Raw genomic sequence first — 20,898 nt, forward strand, 5'->3', positions numbered from 1 at the left:
CACTTCGACCAGCAGAAACTAGTACCAGCAATTCTTGATGCAGGAGCATAAGACTTGAAAACAAAAAACTTTGAATTTTATTCCAAAAATACAAAAAAAGTTTATAAGCAAAGGAGTGGTATCCTTTAGTTGTCACTTTACAAAGCTTTCTAGATAGGATTAAAGCTAGAATTCAGGGATTTGGATTATCATGTAATAAATTCAAGTAGTTAGGCTTAGTTGAGATTCTCGAGGAGAATATCATGCAGATTAGATAGGATTAGGCAGTTTTGATCCATTGATTTAGGATCTGGTTGTTGTATGTACAAGTATTTATGTAAGTTTTGAATTAATGTAAAGGGATTTGGCTGTGGAGGATTAGACTGTAAAATTTGAAATATCTCTGTCTCTGTGTATTTTGCGCATGAATGGTTAAATCCCGAAGGTTTGAATTTCCTTCAAAATATCTTTGAGTGTTGTTGATTTCCAGTTTGGCCTGTAGAATTAGAGTTTCGTATAATCTTGTGTTATCGCGTTTAAATCTTCACTCACTGTGTATTGAAATAACTTAACGTATTTCAAAACCATAGAGTTTAGTTAGCGATATCCTAAATCTGATAGGTGAGGACTAAACTTGGCGGAGTGCTAAAACCTTGGCGGAATGAGGAAAACCTGATAAATTCGCAAGAAACCCAGGAAAGGACCGGAACCATCCAATCGACAGATCCAATAGATCTAACGGTCATCGCGTGCCAACAAGCGCAGAAGTTAAATAGAATAAAGGCGGTCTTCATAGGCGAAAGTTGTTTCTCGCGCGGTCTCAAGGTGGTAAGTTGTATTCTAAAATTTCACGCGATTCCACATAGCGGCCGACATGTAGCACAGGAAAACTGCTTTTCTCACGTGTTCTCGGTTTGTTATACATCGCGCAAGGTTCCACATGAGATTACGCGTCAACCGTTGGATCAAGCAGGATTGATCAACGGTGGAGATCATCCGGCTAGTTTGCGAGCGGGAAAAGCGATAACCGTCAGATTGAGTGTTGAGAACGACGGCGGAGTTTTAACGCGATAAGGTTTTAAATTGAATTTTTATTTCCTTTTTGATTCCATGGGAAAAGTGGAAGCTTTCCATATTTTGGGCAAATTAACCAGTTCTGCTATTATAGCAGAATAACTAAAATTGGAGGTGGATGACTGATACTCCAAAGAAAATCTGAGAGGAAGTTCCACCCAAGCTTAAAGAAATCGTTTCTGGTTTTGAACGATTATCCTTAACACCTGCAACCACCCCACCATTAGTGGTATCAGAGCAGCCTATTGACACTAAGTAGGATCTCAAAGATCAGAAAAAGAAATCCAACATGGCTTTCAAAGTTGGAGGAAGACGTGGTGGTGGTCGAAGAAGAGGAAGACTAGTTGCAAATGTTGAAGTGATGGAAGCTATGCAACAGATGCAAGCTAGATTAGAAGTAGTGGAAATGGGAAATCAATAAGCTTGAAGTTGAAGCTGTAGAAGAAGAGGAACCCGCAGAAGTTACTCTTGAAATGAGATTCTTTAAATCAGTGTTGAGATCCACATCTAAACCCAGAATTGAGGGTTCACACAGGAGGTTTAAACCCTGAGGAGTTGATAGACTGGATTAATGACATGGAGAAATTCTTTGATTATGAAGAAATGGAAGAAGGAAAGAGAGTAAAATTTGCTACCACAAAATTGAAAGGACATGCAACACTTTGATGGGATGGAGTGCAGGCAGAAAGAAGGAGACTTGGTAAGCAGCCAATTAAAAATTGGAACAGGATGGTAGAAAAGTTGAGAGGTAAGTTTTTGGCAAGTGATTATCAACTTTCTTTATATAGACAGATGCAGAACCTTAGACAGAGATCTTTGATAGTGAAAGAATACACAGAGGAATTTTACAAAGTAAGCATAAGAGCTGAACAAATCCAAGATACAGATGAGAAGGTTGCAAGATACATAAATGGTCTCAAAATGGAGATCCAAGATGAGATAAGTTTGTTGTCTCCTAAAACAGTAGAAGAGGCTTATCAGGTGGTATTGAAGGCTAAAGAAAAACTCATGACGAAGCAATCTGCCAGAAGTAGAGGTACTTTCTGAGGAAGGGGAAATCAAGGTGGTAGAGGAAGACCTACAGCAACTAGAGATGGAGCTAGCAGCAGCTCGAGTCAGCATACACCCACAGAAGGTGATGCAAGTGGCAGAAAGAGTTTTTTTAGAGGAAGAGGAGGCAAAGGCAGAGGAAGAGAAATCAGATGTTACAGATGCAATAAGCTGGGACACAGAAACTATGAGTGCCCAGAAAATGCAGGAACAAATCAGAGGAATTTAATTGTTGCTCAGACTAAAGAAGAAGCAGAAAAAGCGCCAGAAGAAGAAAATGTTACAGAGAGAGGAGAATCTTTGGTAGTTAACAAAGTTTTGTTGAAGCCATCAAAAGAAGTTGTTGAACCAGCATAGAGAAAGACTTTGTTCAGGACTGTGTGCAAGGTTCAAGGAAAATGTTTTCAAATGATAATTGATAGTGGTAGCACATATAATTTGGTCTCTACAGAAGTGGTGGAAAAGTTGAAATTAAAGACAAAGAAACATCCAACACCTTACCAGGTGTCATGGCTTCAAAAATGACATCAGTTGTTAGTGAATGAACAGTGTGAAGTGGAGTTGCAGTTGGGCAGATACAAAGACAAAATTCTATGTGATGTGATGCCTATGGATGTGTGTCACATATTGTTGGGAAGACCTTGGCAGTATTACAAAGGAGCTATGCATGATGGGAAAAAGAACACATATAGATTTGATAAAGATGGTATTAATCATACATTGTTGCCTATGGAAGAAGAGGATGCAACAAGAAAACCTGATCCAAAGACTCTATTGTTGAGTGGAAAAGAATATTTGTAGCAGATTGAAGAGGATGAGGTAAATTTTGCATTGATTTGCAAACCCAAGGTAATAATGACTTCCACTAAAATTTATGATTTGCCAATTGAAATTCAAGAGATGTTGGAGAATTATTGTGATATCATTGTAGATGATTTGCCTAATGAGTTACCACCCATTAGAAAAATCAATCATCATATAGATTTGATTCCAGGGGAAAATCTACCAAATAAAGTAGCTTACAGGATGACTCCCACAGAAAATGAAGAAATCAGAAAACAGGTTCAGGAATTGTTAGATAAAGGACTGATTAGAGAGAGTTTGAGTCCTTGTGCAGTGCCAACAGTATTGAGTCCAAAGAAAGATGGAGGCTAGAGAATGTGCACTGATTCAAGAGAAATCAACAAAATAACAATCAGGTACATATTTCCTTTACTTAGAATTGAAGATTTGATGGATTGTTTGAGTGGAGCAAGATATTTTACAAAGCTGGATTTAAAAAGCGGTTATCATCAAATAAGGATTAGAGAAGGGGATGAGTGGAAAACTGCTTTTAAAACAAATGAAGGACTGTATGAATGGATGGTAATGCCTTTTGGGTTATCAAATGCTCCTAGTACATTTATGAGGCTTATGAATGAAGTGTTGAAAGAATATATTGGTAAATTTGTAATAGTATATCTGGATGATATATTAGTTTACAACAAATCTAAAGAGGAATATATGAGACATCTGAGTTATGTCTTACAGAAGTTGCAACAAGAAAAGTTACTGCTAAATTTAAAGAAATGTTCATTCATGAAGGAAGAGTTGGTATATTTGGGCTTTGTTGTTTCTGCTGATGGATTAAAGATGGATCCAGAGAAGATAAAGGCAATCATAGAATGGTCTTCACCAAAAAGTGTTTTTGAGGTAAGAAGTTTTCATGGTCTTGCTAGTTTTTATAGAAAATTCATAAGGAATTTTAGTAAGATCAATGCTTCTATTATTGACACTATAAAGAAGGATAAACGGCCATTTAAATGGACCGCTGAAGCAGAGAAGAACTTTTAGCTGTTGAAAAGGAAGATCACTGAAAAACCTATTTTAATTTTTCCTGATTTTAATAAACCTTTCCAAGTGAAATGTGATGCCAGTGGAGAAGCTATTGACGCAGTTTTAAGTCAGGAGGACAGACCTGTAGCTTATTATAGTGAAAAACTGAATGAATCAAAGAAGAAATATTCTTCTTATGATAAGGAATTTTATGCAGTTGTGCAGTCATTGAAAAAGTGGAGACATTACTTGATGTCTAAGGAGTTTATACTTTATTCAGACAATCATGCATTGCATTACATTATGCAACAGCCAAAGCTTAGTCAGAAACATGTAAAATGGGTAGAATATCTTCAAAGATTTATTTTTGTATTGAAGCATATAAATGGCCAATCAAACAAGGTAGCAGATGCCTTAAGCAGAAAAAGTATTTTAGTTCAGGAAAGTCAAATTCAAGTGTTGGGTTTTGATTTTCTTAAGGAATTATATGAAAAAGATTTAGATTTTAAAGAGGCATTTGAAGCTTGTAAAAATCCTGTGTTGTTAGACAGAAGTGGCTGGATTTTTTCCTTCAAGAAGGATTGTTGTTTAAAAGAAATCAGCTATGCATACCAAATTGTTCTATGAGGGAAAATTTAATCAAGGAGAAACATAGTAGTGGACTTGGAGGACATTTTGGTGCAAACAAGACTTATCAGCAGTTGAATCGGTTTTATTACTAGCCGAAGATGAGATCTGAAGTGGAGAAGTATGTAAAGAATTGTAAATTCTGTCAGTATGCAAAGGGAAGGCGCCAAAACACGGGTTTGTATGTTCCATTACCTATTCCAGATAGACCTTGGGATATGGTAAGTATGGACTTTGTTTTGGGTTTACCAAAAACTCAAAAAAAGCAATGATTCAATTTATGTTGTGGTTGACAAATTTTCTAAAATGGCACATTTTATTCCATGTTATAAAACCAGTGATGCTACTCACATTGCTAATCTGTTTTTCAAGTTGATTGTAAGGTTGCATGGGTTACCTAAGAGCATTGTTTCAAACAGAGACACTAGATTTGTTGGTCATTTCTGGAGGACATTGTGGAAGAAACTTGGTACTAAACTGAGTTTCAGTTCAGCTTATCATCCTCAGACTGATGGACAGACTGAAGTTGTAAACAAAAGCTTGGGTAATCTTTTGAGAAGTCTTGCAGGTGAACATCCAAAACAGTGGGATCAAATTTTGGCACAGGCTGAATATGCTTATAATGATTCTCCTAACAAGAGTACAAGGCAAAGTCCATTCCATATAGTTTATGGAATGCACCCAAGAGGAGTGTCTGAGTTAAGAGACTTGGGAAAAGTTGAAATGAAAAGTGCTAAAGGAGAAGATTTTGCTTCAGAGATTCAAGCAATACATGAACAAGTAAAACAGCAGTTACAGGAAAGCAACATAAAGTACAAGAGGAGCAGATTTGAAGAAGAGAGAAGTTAATTTTGAAGTTGGAGATTTGGTTTTAGCCAATGTTTTAAAACTCCGACTCGGCCGAGGGTCGACTCCGACTCAGTATTGACTCGGTCGGCTTGATTTCAATGACTCGGTCGTTGTAAAAAATGCATTTAATATTTCTTTTTTATTATAAAAAAAACATAATTTTAAAGATTTTCATTCATGTTTCCAAACACGCAGCATTAAAATATAGATAAAATACAACATATGATCAAAGTAGGCTCATGAATATATCCATTATATCAAAATGGCACCCAGTGCATTGTCCAATACATACATGATCATGAATCATGATATAGAGATCAAAACAAAAACACATAACCAAGAAGGCTAGAAATGGCCTCTACAACGAAAGTAAAATGTGACTAGTACTGCTGGCTACTGCCAGAGGAGCCAAGATCATGTGGATCAATCTCTGGATCATCATCAGAGTCAGACAGGGGACCCCATGGCTCCTCCTCATCATCATCTCCAACTGCCACTGTAGAAGTGGTAGCACTAGCAGGCTATGCAGCAGATGGAAGCTGAGATAGATGAGATATGCGCTTTTGTCGTGACTGAGCAGAGGAAGCTCCTGCCATTGGAGGACTTGCTGGCTGTGAGGCTGAGGCTAGTACAAGTGGATCAAGATCTGCATTCAACTGAACATTATGTTCGAGTGATGCTATCATCTGTAATTCATAATCCATATCCTCTTCAGAAGCAAACTCTGTTGGATGACTCTCCACTACACAATCTGATGTTGGATCAATGTCTTCCAACACAATGGGATCTGAATCAGGTCTTTTGTTCAGCAAATGGTTGTGTCTAAACCGGAGGTTGTATTGGACATAGACTAGATCATTTAACCGTTTTTTATCCAAACAGTTTCTCTTCTTTGTGTGAATCCTCTCAAAGACAAACCAATTGCGCTCAAACCCAATAGCACTGCAAGTTTAACTCAAAATATGAATTGCAAACTTCTGCAATTCAAGACAATGGCTACCAAAAGCCTCCCACCATTGTGCTGCAAAAAACATAGGAGCGTAATGAGTTGGCTCAACAAAATTACAAATTATATCCAACTTTCAAATTATAAACAATTTAACAAAAAAAGTATTAAGAATTTGAAAATTGAAATTTTTGTTTACCTGGCTCATCTGCTTCCCTTGCAATCTTTGCTAGGTTCTTCCCAAAGGTACCCGAGGCATTGGTGAAGGTTGTGACCTGTCGGTGTATCTCCAACTGATCACACTCCAATGGGATCATGCGATCAATGCAATCAATCAGTCCATCTCTAACCTCCCCCCTCAAAGCTCCTGTCGCCTTAGCTTTATAATGATACCATGGGTTCAAAAAATACCCAGCTGCATGTATAGGGCGATGGAGTTGATTGTTCCATCTTTCATCAATTATTGCCCAAATGGGCCCATACTTAGCCACTTTATCCTTGTATGCCCTCTTTATTTGCTCCTTTTCTTGATCCATAGCCTCATAAATGAAGCCCATACCCAATCTTTCCCCATCCACCAACCGCAACACCTTAACCAGTGGCTCAGCAAGCTTCACAATCTCTGTTGCCTTTCTCCAAAATGTTTCTTCATTAACTTTCTTTTTCAATTCTTTGCCTTCTAGTTTGTGAGACCACTGGCTTAGATTCCATTCTTCACTGGAAAAAATCTTTTGCAAGTTTCTATGTTGTGAAAGCATAGATTGCAATGTCAAAAAATGAGTAGCAAATCTAGTGATGGCAGGCCTAATAATATCCCTGCCCCCTGTGTGTTTCCTCATGAGGCTCAAAATCCATGAATGATTGTAGATAAATTTTGTTATGCTTTTGGCATGATCTACAGTGTTTTTGACCCAATCTAATTTTCCAATATCCTCAAGCATGAGGTCTATGCAATGTGCAGCACATGGGGTCCAAAAGATGGTCTTGTGTTTTTCCTCTAACAGTTTACCAGCAAGAACATAGTTAGAGGCATTATCTGTGATGACTTGAACAACATTAGCCACCCCCACCTCCTCAACAACCTCATCCAATAGCTGAAACAACAATTGCCCATCTTTTACCTTATCAGATGCATCAACTGATTTTAGAAACATGGTTCCCTGTGGGCAGAAGATAAGAAAGTTTATGATGGTACGGTTTCTTTGATCAGTCCATCCATCTGACATGATGGTACATCCTGTTCTTGCCCATGAGTCCTTGAAATCTTTCAAATAGTCATTAATGGATAAAATTTCTTTCTGCAAACGATACCCCCTTAGCTCATGCATAGTAGGGCCTTTGAAGCCTTTTCCAGCAGCATGTATGGCATCAAACATAGGCTCATAATATGGTGAACGGGAAGCATTGAAGGGGATATCAGCATCATACCACCATCTAGCTATGTAATCACAAGCAGTCTCCCTCAATTCTTTCTTCCAAAGGTCATCTAAAGTGGGCTGCATTTGACTTCTACTAGCTTGAGGACCATGTCCATCTGATGGAGAAGAGGGAGTGAAATAACTTTTGATATTCATATCACCCTTTTTCATTCTACCCTTTCCCTTTTCTTGAACAGACTCAAAAAAGGGAGGAACATATCGGAAGGGGTTGGATGCATCAGTACAAGGGATAGAGGACGAACCCTCAAAATCAAAATGGGGGTTGGTAACCATCATTTTTTGTATGTTCCTCTTCCAATTTCAGCCTCTAACTCTTTTTGCCTAGCCTTATCTTCTTTAAACTTCTAAAAGCTGGCTAACAAATCCTTCCTAATCTCCCCAATTTCTGGTACATGGAGTAATTTGGCCTCGAATCCACGCCAAGTGTTGTTTCAGCCTATTAATGTCCCAAGGACCTTCCTTAATTTTCCTTTGGTAAAATTTGCAATGCATTTGACTATCAACCATTTCAACATATGCCCAAGCAGCATCTTTCACTCTAGGTGCCATTTTTTGACTTGGAAATGAAATCAAAAAATCTGAAAATGAAAACAAAACAAAAAAACATTGATTCAATGTTCATTTCTGTCACAAAAAACACTCTTTAGGATTTCAAGATTTTCACATAAAATTTAATAAGCAAAAACAGATTTCTACAAGTGAAAAAAATACTTCCAGGCACAAACTGCCTCCTCAAGCTTGCTCCAAGAAACCAACTCCTCAATGTTGCTCCAAATGGCTGCCCAAGAAGCTCCTCACTCCAGCTACAATGCTTGCCCAAGACTCCTCACTGCTGCTCCAAAAACAAACTCAACAACTCCTCACAAACTCTCACTGAAATTCTCACTCAAATGCATGAGATGCTTTGAGGAAATTCTCACTCTTGTGATCTCTCTTTATCCTATTTTTGGGTTTGATGAAGATGAGATCTAGAGGGAGTGCCCTAGGATATACGCTGGCCTAATGATGCCCTAATCAGCTATAAAAGGAAGAAGCCTCATGATGCCCTAATGCCCTAAGGAAGATCAAATCATAGCCATGGAAGGAGATACTCTAGAATGTTGTCAAGAAGGTGAAGGATGATCCCATTATGCTTCAAGGAGAGACCTATATGCTAAGCAACCTAACATTGTCCTGAAGGGGTCATATCCGCAGAGAAAGAAGACTCCTAGGCCGCAGTCAATGAGGGTTTCATTGGCACCAAAAGGAGGCATGTATTCGCTGTAAAGAGAAAGGCTTGACAAGCTCTAACCGCAGTCCAATCAAGTGTCACAATCTGGTGCCCTAAACGCAGTCAAGGGAGAGATGCACACACAGTCAAGGAAGAGAGTTATACGTTGTCCAAGGAAGGGATTTAATCTGCAGTTTTAACGCAGTCAAGATGCACTATTACGTAGCCCTAATCCGCAATTTGATGAGGCTCCTATCTACCCTAACAGCAGTCCAAGAAGGAGGTTCAAGCCACTGCTAACAAGGTTCCTAGCAGGTGTCAAATCGTCCATTAAACTGCTGTCCAAATAGAAGTTTAAGATGTGTTCCGGTATGCCCTCACCACAGTCAAAGGAGGGCCAGTGTTGCCCTTTGTCATAGTCCTAATGGAGGACATCCTTGCTGTAGCAAATATAGGAGGAAAACCTTAATTGAAGGAGCCCTTATCTATGTATGAAAGGACCCTTAGACACAGCAAGGAAAGTGGATCTAAAACTGTAGCAAGAGTTATTGTATTACAGCAAGATGCTTGGACATGATTTGTTCCTAGGACTGTTTACTTGGTTGGTGAATCAAAGTGCTGACAGCAAAGTCAAGTATAGCAAACAGCGTTGTAACAAGATTATGTCTGGGTATGTATAAAGGGTTCATGAGATCTGTTGGAAGAATCTCTTGCTACAGCTAGCTGCTTTGCTAGGCTGCAAGCCATAGCAAGCAGCTAAGGTTGTTCCATGACAGAGCTACAGTATTGTCGTATGCAGCATGTAGGTGACAACAAGACAGTGGTGCAACTGATGATGAAGTGCAGCATAGCAGTCATTGAGTACAGATCAGTGATGGTGCAGCATTGAGTGCAGATCAGCGATGAGTACAACATTAGGTGCAGATCCGTGATAAGAGCAGCTCAATGATTGGAGCAGCATAGTGACAAGAGCAGCAACATGAAATGCATAGTATGGTCATTAGGTCCAGCACTGTGATGATAAGTGCAGCATGGTGCAGCACGGTGAGGTGCAGCAAGTGGACGAGATGCAGCACTATGATAGGTGAAGAAGTCACCTTAGAGAGTCAGTTGAAGCAGCATGTCTTCAACTGATCTCATGTAGATATAGAAAGTCAAAGTGTTGACTTCTGTTGTAAATGTACTCTCTCTCTCTCTCTCTCTCTCTGCTAAACTATTGAAGAACATAGAAGAAGAATTGATCAAGGGTTTCCCCACATTGGGGTTTGTCCCTAGCTAGCACCACATCTTGTGTCCTCTTGTCTTGGCTTGTCTTTTGCGATTTATGTTTATGTTCTATCTACAGTTTACTTTAATGCTGATGTGATTGCTAATCTGGAAGAGGTATTGAGCTAACTATGAAAATTGAAATAAATTGCTCTAAGCATAGAAAATACCTAAAATTAACATAGTATCAGAGCTGAGGTGAAGACAATGCCCAAGCAAGAGTGAAAGAGCAATCACCGAAGATAGTTGGGAAAGGACAAAAGGATCAGTGGATTCCTCATCCCTCTTCAAATTCACCGAGGGTGAAGTCGAAGCAGAGAATATTATCAGAATGGTGCAACGGAAGTTTTTGATGGCCTACCTAAAGATCACTTCATTGGGAAGTGCGGATCTAAGGGTGGAAGTTAAGGTAGATGCCTTGGTTTCAATAAGTTCGGCCATTATGCGAAGGAGTGTCTGAATGGCAAAGACACATCTCTTGATGAAGATAACAATCATTCCAGGGACATCTTCAATGATCAAAGGAATGACAGGTAATGCAGGTCATCAAGGAAATGGCCGACTCTTCAAAGAAAGCAAGGAACCCCAGGTATGAAGAATCAAATGTTGTTTTGGATAAGATAAAGAAGCGTTATCTTGTATGGGCCCTCTCCTTCAAATTCTTTGGGAATCTGGCTTATTGATTGTAGTGCTTCAAGGCACTCATCGGATAGAAGGGTGTTGTCTCTCTAATTTGGTAGAGATGTAAACATTCGTGGGATTATACTTGGAGCTGATGCCACCTATTCCAGAAAGGGTGTTACCCCTCAATTGAATGAGGGTAACTCGATTCATCTACAGAATCTCTTTTATGTACCTAATCGCAAGAAGAACCTGGTGTCCATTTCGGCAATGAAAGTTAAAGGTTTCAAGGTGGCATTCATCGATGGAAAGGTACGTTTTTGAAAATATAATTTTCAAAGATGCTTTTATTCATGGGTTCATGATTGGCAATTTGTACAAAGTTGTAGGATGGTCCATTGGGGACCATGTCAGTTGACACATCTCATCTATAACACCGAAGGTCTATTATGAGGCCCTACCCGATGTGAGTCAAATGGTAATAGGGATGCCTGAATTCTAGAAGAGCATGAAGGTACATGTCTGAGATGTACTGAAGGAAAATCTTACAAGGGGACCATTCCCCTCATGTAGCAGGTCCACAGGTTTGGAACAACCCGAGGGGTTTGAGATTCATGATCAGGAATCTCATGTATACAAGTGGAAGAAAGCCCTCTATGGCTTGAAGCAAAACACCCCGGGCGTAGTATGAGAGGATTGATAGCTGTCTGATGAAGCTGAGACTCACTAGGAGTGAAACCGATCCAAACCATTACCCTAAGGTTGCAGATGATAGACCTCTCATACCGGCACCTTATGAGGACGACCTATTTTTGACAGGTGCAGACCCCCTCATTTGCAGAAGTAAGAGGGAGTTGGATTCCAAATGTGGAATGATAAACTGCAAGCCTGTGACTACCTCGAGGATCTTAACTTTCAGAAGTTATATGGTAGTGATGTCGAACCAGATTTGGGAAATGCCTCTAAGTTTCATAAACTCATTGCGTTGATGTTCTTGGTGAACTTTCGTCCAAACATATGTTTTGCAGTTAGCATGGTGAGCTCATATTTGGTTGAACATCACTGGATTTGTGCCAAGAATCTTCTGAGATATCTTCGAGGCACAATCTCTCATGGATTGAGATACACAGCCAGAAATATGAAACTGCATGATTATTCGAACGCTGACTGGGCAGACAATCTGGAGGAACACTAGAGCACTTCTCAGTGCTGGTTCTCTTTGGATTCTGCTTCGATATCATGGATGAGCAGGAAGTAGAAATCGGTTGTTATAAGCACTGCTGAGACCGAATACATAGCTACGAGTATGATCTCGTATGAAGCTGCCTGGTTGAGGAAGCTCTTTAGTGAGCTGTTTGTACATATTATGAATACCACTGTGATTCTTTGTGATAACCAGGGGGGATTTGATTATTGAGAAATCCCGTATTCGATGATTGCTCCAGCAGATAGACATTAGATACTACCTTATCTGGGATATGGTAAGTCGATGAGCGAGGAAGCTCCATCGCATTGAGATTGATGTACAGGTCGCATACACTTTGTCAAAGCCCCGGGGAAAGATCAAATCTGTGATTTTCCCGAACGACTTGGAGTCGTTGAGAGACCTTTGTAAAAGGGTCCTGCATGTTGCATACATTGAGCTCTGGGAGCTCTGGGGGGCTTGGGGTACTTACTGGAGCGACATGTGACCACAAGGCGACTCACCATCCCCTGGTGGTGCACTATGTACAGAGTAGAAAGTTCAACCTTCCCCTGTGACACCCTGTGGCAACTGTGGAACAGGATGATTAGTTCTCCCGTGGGCCAGGATGATTAGTTCTCCTGTCGAGGCATCCTACCCATGCAGTCAGGGACTCATGGGAAGTACCTCTCATCTGATCAATGAGCAGGGAAACGAGGATAGGGACCATAGTAGTACTATCGATGGATGCATCGTTGTATCTACCATACTCCCTATGCTAGGATGACCTCCATTGATCTAGGATCAATGAAACTGATATGGGATCAGTATGAGTGGTTTGAGACACTCTCTTGTGATATTGATCTGGGATCAATAAAACTGACTTCGGGTCAGTAGAGAATCGTATGAGACATTCTCGATCAATTCTTCTTCTTCATGGTTCAACAGAGCAGAGCAAAGCAAATTAAAGCAGAGCTTAGCAGAGTAGTGCAGGGCACTAATAGCAGAGATAGTATAGTCGAACATATGGATCAGCAAATGGAGTTCTCCCTAGTTGAGAGGGAGTGTTAAAATTGGCAACTAGGACCAAACTCCATGTGGGTCATCTTATTAATGGAAGCTGATATTTTTCTTGGATCCCTCTCATCGAGAGGTGTAGGATTGATCTAAAGATCATCTGATTCCGATAAGTATTCATGGAGATATGAATTTATTTGTGTTATGGGACAATTCGTCAAGGTCGGCCAACAACCAAATAACCCCCTCTTGTGCTCTACGTTTTAGTATAAATAGAAGAGGACTTTAAGTCATTTGACACACTCACTCTTGTGATCTCTCTTTATCCTATTTTTGGGTTTGATGAAGATGAGATCTAGAGGGAGTGCCCTAGGATATACGCTGGCCTAATGATGCCCTAATCAGCTGTAAAAGGAAGAAGCCTCATGATGCCCTAATGCCCTAAGGAAGATCAAATCACAGCCATGGAAGGAGATACTCTAGAACATTGTCAAGAAGGTGAAGGATGATCCCATTACGCTTCAAGGAGAGACCTATATGCTAAGCAACCTAACGTTGTCCTGAAGGGGTCATATCCGCAGAGAAAGAAGACTCCTAGGCCGCAGTCAATGAGGGTTTCATTGGCACCAAAAGGAGGCATGTATTCGCTATAAAGAGAAAGGCTTGACAAGCTCTAACCGCAGTCCAATCAAGTGTCACAATCTAGTGCCCTAAACGCAGTCAAGGGAGAGATGCACACACAGTGAAGGAAGAGAGTTATACGTTGTCCAAGGAAGGGATTTAATCCGCAATTTTAACACAGTCAAGAGGCACTATTACGTAGCCCAATCTAGAAGCCCTAATGAGGCTCCTATCTACCCTAACAGCAGTCCAAGAAGGAGGTTCAAGCCACTGCTAACAAGGTTCCTAGCAGGTGTCAAATTGTCCATTAAACCACTGTCCAAACAGAAGTTTAAGATGCGTTCCGGTATGCCCTCATCCGCTGTCAAAGGAGGGCCAGTGTTGCCCTTTGTCACAGTCCTAATGGAGGACATCCTGGCTGCAGCAAATATAGGAGGAAAACCTTAATTGAAGGAGCCCTTATCTATGTATGAAAGGACCCTTAGACACAGCAAGGAAAGTGGATCTAAAACTACAGCAAGGGTTATTGTATTACAGCAAGATGCTTGGACATAATTTGTTCCTAGGACTGTTTACTTGGTTGGTGAATCAAAGTGCTAACAGCAAAGTCAAGTATAACAAACAGCGTTGTAACAAGATCATGTCTGGGTATGTATAAAGGGTTCATGAGATCTGTTAGAAGAATCTCTTGCTACAGCTAGTTGCTTTGCTAGGTTACAAGCCATAGCAAGCAGCTAAGGTTGTTCCATGACAGAGATACAGTATTGCCGTATGCAGCATGTAGGTGACAGCAAGACAGTGGTGCAACTGATGATGAAGTGCAGCATAGCAGTCATTGAGTACAGATCAATGATGGTGCAACATTGAGTGCAGATCAGCGATGAGTACAACATTAGGTGCAGATCCGTGATAAGAGCAGCTCAATGATTGGAGCAGCACAGTGACAGGAGCAGCAACATGAAATGCATAGTATGGTCATTAGGTCCAGCACTGTGATGATAAGTGCAGCACGATGAGGTGCAACAAGTGGACGAGATGCAGCACTATGATAGGTGAAGAAGTCACCTTAGAGAGTCAATGGACGCAGCATGTCTTCAACTGATCTCATGTAAATATAGAAAGTCAAAGTGTTGACTTCTGTTGTAAATGTACTATCTCTCTCTCTCTCTCTCTCTGCTGAACTATTGAAGAACATAGAAGAAGAATTGATCAAGGGTTTCCCCACATTGGGGTTTGTCCCTGGCTAGCGCCACATCTTGTGTCCTCTTGTCTTGGCTTGTCTTCTGCGATTTATGTTTATGTTCTATTTGCAGTTTACTTTAATGCTGATGTGATTGCTAATCTGGAAAAGATATTGAGCTAACTATGAAAATTGAAATAAATTGCTCTAAGCATAGAACATACCTAAAATTAACAGATCGGGAATGACCTCCTAGTGTAGTAGAAAACAGAAATCTGTGGCTCTAAACTCAGCTGAAGCGGAATATATGGCAGCTAGCACAACTTCATGCGAAGCCATATGGCTTAGGAAATTGCTTGTGAATCTATTCAGGAGAAGGATGGAGGTGACCAAGATCTTGTGTGATAATCAAAGTTGCATCAAGCTCTCTGAGAATCCAGTATTTCATGATCAGTCGAAGCACATTGATATCAGGTGTCACTTTGTCAGAGACTGTGTCCAACGAGGGGTAGTACAGTTGAGGTACACTCCTACAGGAGAACAGGTGGCAGACATCCTCACTAAGGCTCTAGGAAGAATAAAGTTTGTTCAAACTTCATTTCAGGGAGAAGATGGGGATGGTGAAGAATCCATTTCAGTAGCAGAAATCGATAAGTATCAGGAGTTGCAGTGTAGCAGTTAACTGTGGCAATGCTATGGACAGCATGTTGAGAGGGAACTACAGTACAAATGTAGCAGTGGCAGTGCTATGGACAGCGTGTTGAGAGGGAACTGCAGTACAGATGATGTGGGGCAGCAGGCCAAGCATCAACATAGAGGACCGATGTGGAGGATCAGTATGATGCTTCTATGGTAAAGCATTGCTAGAGCACATTCATCGCCAAGAGGGAGTATTGATTTTGGGTAGCATCGGATGTGCTCTAGCCTTGAAATTTGGTGGAGAGGCTAAGGCACATAAGATCTCCAAGACCCAGAAATCGTTTCGAGAAATTCCACCCGAATGAGGAGTTATTAAAATAATTAATATTTTTTTAATGGGTTCCTAAGTCTAAACTCAGGAAAATAAAAATATTAATGGCCATTAATAAAGATAAGGGTGAGAAGCTTCTAAGAGACGAGGATCAAGTCTGTTTTAATCTTAGCCGTTGATTAGAGACTTAATCTCGGTCATTGATTCATCAACAGGAAAAGTATAAGAGAAGACTTGAGGATCATTTGAAAAAACACCGGCAGATACTCAGTGTCCCAAGGAAAATCGATTCTCAAAGAGAAGGAGATCGATTTCAGAGAGAGTTGTAGGGTGGAGGAAGAGGAGGGCATCAACAACAGTCAATGACTGAGGAGGAGGTGACACAGGGGCATTGAGAGACAGCGAAGAGGGAGATGCAGTCCAGGGGAGACGCAGCCCTCACGCAAGCTGACGCAGAGGGACACAGAACCACGCAGAGCCACGCAGAAGTGGGAGAAGGGTCTCTAGGGTGTCAGAAACTTTCAAGGGAAAGTCTCAAGTGTTTTCTCTCAGTTTCTCTGTAAAATCATTCCTTGTAAAGCGATTGTTGCTGAAGATTAATAAAACCCTCATTTGCTGCATTGGTTTTCCCACATTAGGTTTTTCCAGGGACAATTGTCCAAAAGCAATTGTGTTGATGTGATTGGTTCTTGTGCATGTATATCGTTGTTATTTTCTGTGTAATTATGTGATAACTGCAGTAGAATTTATTTTAATGTTTGTTGTAGGGATTTCGTAAATAACTTATTGTGAAGAATAAGTAGGTGAAATAAATCAGTTGCTGCGGTAGAATTTTGGGTTAGAAATTTTCACAGTCAAAACCCACATGATTTGATCAATATACATACATCATTCGACCTCCCTCCTTGGCATCAATTCGGAACACACAAAAACAAGATATCTTTTGTTCACATATCCAAAGGAAAGAGAGAGAAGAAGTCTGGAGTTTGACCCAGTTTTCTGATCTATTTTACCAGCGTTGACCGAGCTCTATTCTGACCTGTTTGACCAAATCTTTGACTGCTCTGTTTGACCGAATTTCTGGAGGGTTGACAAAACTTTTTTTTGTCTGAGTTGACCACAGGCTGTCTAAGGCAGGTTGACCAAACTTTCTGAGGCAAAGTTGACTGCAGTTGACCAAGACTTTCTGAGGCAGAGTTGATCGAGAATTTTTTGGTCAGTGTTTGACTGAATTTTGGGCAGAGTTGACTGAGATCTTTGGGCAGAGTTGACCGAGATCTTTGGGCAGCAGTTTGACTGAATTTTGTGGGTAATTGGACCAGGTTTGACCTGGCTAGTTTGTGTGGTCTGATTGACCAATTTTGACTGAAAAAACAGATTGTACCATTTGTTGAATTGAACAATAAATTATCCTGGAAAAGACTGTTGGGTTTTCTCCCAAGGTTGGGTTTCCTAGGTGAAAAATTTGCAGTGCCTATTATTCTATTGTGATCTCTATTGTTCTACTGTTCTATTGCATTTATATTTTAATTTTCTGAAGTGTAATTGCTTAATGATAATCTGGAAAGTGCAAAAATACCATTAGAAGTAATTATCAGTAGCAGAAAATTGTGCTTGTCCTCTTAGCACTAGAAAATCAACACACTCTTCTTGTTAAAATACGCAGTTTGATTAAAACCAGCCTAGATCCATCTTAACTCTGGATCTACAAGCACCGAGATCCATTTTACATAGGCTATATTCCACATGAATATAGCTTAGATCCATCTTAACTCTGGATTTACCAAGTGCCGAGAGGGATCCCTTTTAAATAGGCTATATTCCACATGAATACCATGGGTTCTCATAAACTTGGAGCTCAAAAACTACCCCTAACTTGACGAAGTCAAGTTTATCTTAACTACCCAACGAAATTAACAAAAAAATAATAATAACGTAGAATTTTATTTTTATTATTTTATTTTGACGTAATTTATTTTTATTTTTATTATTTTAGTTTGAAGTTATTTTTATTTTAACATAACGTTATTTTTATTTACTTTTTTTTATTTTGACCAAGTCAAAATGTTTACAGGACAGTACAACTTCTCTACCATACTAGGTTGGAGAGCACCTCTCTGTGCAAAAAAACTCCTTCAGATGAAGAAGTTATACCCTCCATTACAAAAGGCCTCAAAAATGCATAGATCATGAATCCTCCCTTGAAGACAAAATCCCCCCCTTGAAGGCAAGTCAAGACAAGCACCTAGTCATTTCAAAGCTTTAGTGCACTCTTGAGGTGAAGGAAATTTTTTCTTGCTGTAAAAAACGTTTTCCTCTGTTTAGCTGCAAATAAAAAGGTCAAATTCCCTTAATTGACTGCATGTGCAAGTCAATTGACTGGTAGAGTGGTATATTATATATTGTTGGGTTGAATTGATACTTGAAGGGCACATTTGCGTCGTGCAGAGGAATACTGAGGCCATACGATCCACGTGGTGGCCACATAGATCCGTACACTGCATGGGTGAGCTGTACATTGCACATAATACCGTATGGTTGCATGTTGAGGAGGGTACGACTGTGTGGATTGCTTGTAGATGAGAACTTCCACTACTACAAAATTTCCAAACAAACACTTTGTTACGGGGAAATATCCATTCACACGCTTGGAAACTTGTGCACGGTGATCTAGTTGCAAACTGGGCATGACAGCTATGAGATGCGTAGCAGGAGAGAAACCGTGGAGATATTGGTGCATGTAAAGCTCCCAGTACCAAGCTGCAGCAGAAAGAGGCCACAATACTTCTTAAAAACAATACAAGGTCAATACTTTTTTTTTTATTGTTATCATACCGAAAAAAAATAATAATTAGTATGTTTTTGAACTACTTAATCAAGAGTTCAAAACAAAACAAGGAGGAATCTGAAAGCGTTCCTATGGTTGTAAATTTGTAATACTAACGTGCAGGTTAAAAATTACAAGGAAAAATACACTTCTATTTGCATATACTATAATATTTTCTGTTTCAAGCCAGATATCTTTCTGTGACAAAAATAACATTAACAAGTATATCTTCTGCCAAGAGATATATTGGAATTAAGTTATTAATTCAATTGCACCTTTTTTAACTGTTGCTATTTCCTTATTTTTTAACACAGCTGTGGCACAACATGTTCATATGCATGTACATGTATCTAACCAAAAGTCTACGACACTAAAGTTACAGATCTCTTACCTTCTGGAATGACAAATGTAACGTACTACTCTCATTCAAGTTGTTTGACTAGATAAATTTTGTTTCCTTAGGCCAGAACAAGACAACGAACCTGAAAATCCTGGAATCCATGAATATGTTCATAGTACATACCTGGCATTCAATAAGGGTACTGCCGGACTGCACTAGGTCATCTACTATAACAACATGCCGCCCTGCTGGATCACCCTCCTTGAGACGTACAAATCGTTTGTTTCCTTCACGGACTTTTGTGCATATAACCTGTAATTTGACTTTACATGAATTAGCTAACAATTGTTCATGAGGCTTTGGAAAGCCAACAGACACTGAAAGACCAAATCATGTCTATTTTTTAACTCGGACAAACTATGTAGACATTCATCTGCAGAAAGAAAAAGAACAAAAAGCATACTGTCGGAAAATGCTGCAGCTGTTTGTGAAATCGTTTCCATGCACCATCATCTGGAAACGCTATGGTTATCTGAACATGCAAAATTGAACTATATAAAAGATCAAAAACTTCCTTTACACTGTGTGTGAGAGAGTGAAAGCATGCACACAATTTTCGTTGTATGTACCTGTGCTAAGTTCACAGGCAAATGCTGGTGACATTAGAGAATTAATTGGAATGCCCGCAATCTCCTATTAGACTATTGTTGAGTTTTTTGCAGTTGAACAAAGTATCCAAGATCACGAAGATAAGCAATTGAATACCCCTCAAAACTCACATTGTCTGAATCAGGAAGTTGGTGAAGTCGGTGTTTGAGTAATGGCACCCCACTTTCAAAGCAAGGAAGGACGTTATCCCCAAAGTAGAATCTTTCCTGAACTCAGAGCACTCAGAAAATCATCTTATTTAGTTTCTGTACCACCAAAGACATAATAATTAAGAAAAATTATAAGGAAGATAGTTTATGCACCAGACCAAAAATATCTAGGGATGCCTTAGCTAGTAGAAACGGCGTTCATCCAAACTATACGACAAATCTAAATAATGCCATCTCAGTATAAAGAAGAAAGTCGCCTGTGCATTTGTGCATTCATATTATGATGTTTCTACATATTTTATTTTTAAGTAAAGTTTAAAGTTTAAACCATAGAAAGGATTTTGATTGTCATATGCATTTATGATCAAAATTTATGTGTGCTTTCATTCTATGGACCTTTGTTATGTGAGGACTGATACTTCTTGTTGAAGTTAAGGTTAATTGTAGTAGATAGGCTACTGAGTTCTCCAACATAACATTCAGTTAGGCAAAAAATTCTAAGAATAGTGTTTAAAAGATAAGATTGAGATTTCACAAGTCATCTTAGTTGATAAAGGGAATCGCTATCATTTTCCTTGTTTGTTCATGGAAGGATGCCTCTTTCATTTTCTCCAAAACATTCTTGGGAGGATGCCTCTTTCATCTTCTCCAAAGCTGCTAGTTATGTATTCTTCTCTTCTATATAGGTTCTTTTGGTATATGTTAGCAAGATGATTGTTCATGTCTAATAATTTCTCACATTGTTGAGCATGACTTGTCCTCCTAATTATATAGACAAGTATCGCCCTTCTTTGACAGCATCAAAAGACTTTCTGGCTAAAGTGAGCGCCATGAGAACCCATGTAGGCCATCAGTGCCAAGATTATTCTTAATTGATCAATTGACTCCTGTCAATACCGATATCATCACACAACACAATAGGAATACTCCCATACAAGAGGGAGAGCAACCATGCAAGTAAAAGGGAGATTGCCACAATGTACACATATTGCACACTCATCCGTACTATTATATATAGGGTATAAAATCATGGGGTGAGTGATCAAACTAGACTTAGTTACCCAAC

General features: G+C 39.6%; 1 protein-coding gene across 1 annotated transcript in view; it reads right to left on the minus strand.

Annotated features, from left to right (window-relative positions):
- Positions 1–20,898, minus strand: part of LOC149250128 (ribose-phosphate pyrophosphokinase 4-like) — a 187,264-nt gene that overhangs the window by 69,683 nt on the left and 96,683 nt on the right. Inside the window, exons 3-5 of the mRNA XM_089456395.1 lie at positions 19,794–19,889; positions 19,478–19,546; positions 19,198–19,326 (exon numbers count right to left, since the gene is read on the minus strand). Of these exons, the coding sequence (XP_089312521.1) occupies positions 19,198–19,326; positions 19,478–19,546; positions 19,794–19,889 (294 nt within the window). The remainder of the gene's footprint in view (positions 1–19,197; positions 19,327–19,477; positions 19,547–19,793; positions 19,890–20,898) is intronic.

The sequence above is a fragment of the Pinus tabuliformis genome, chromosome 7 (genome assembly GCF_031772625.1).
Source record: "Pinus tabuliformis cultivar Carrire ecotype Pingquan chromosome 7, CPIR1, whole genome shotgun sequence".
Taxonomy (NCBI): Eukaryota; Viridiplantae; Streptophyta; class Pinopsida; order Pinales; family Pinaceae; genus Pinus; species Pinus tabuliformis.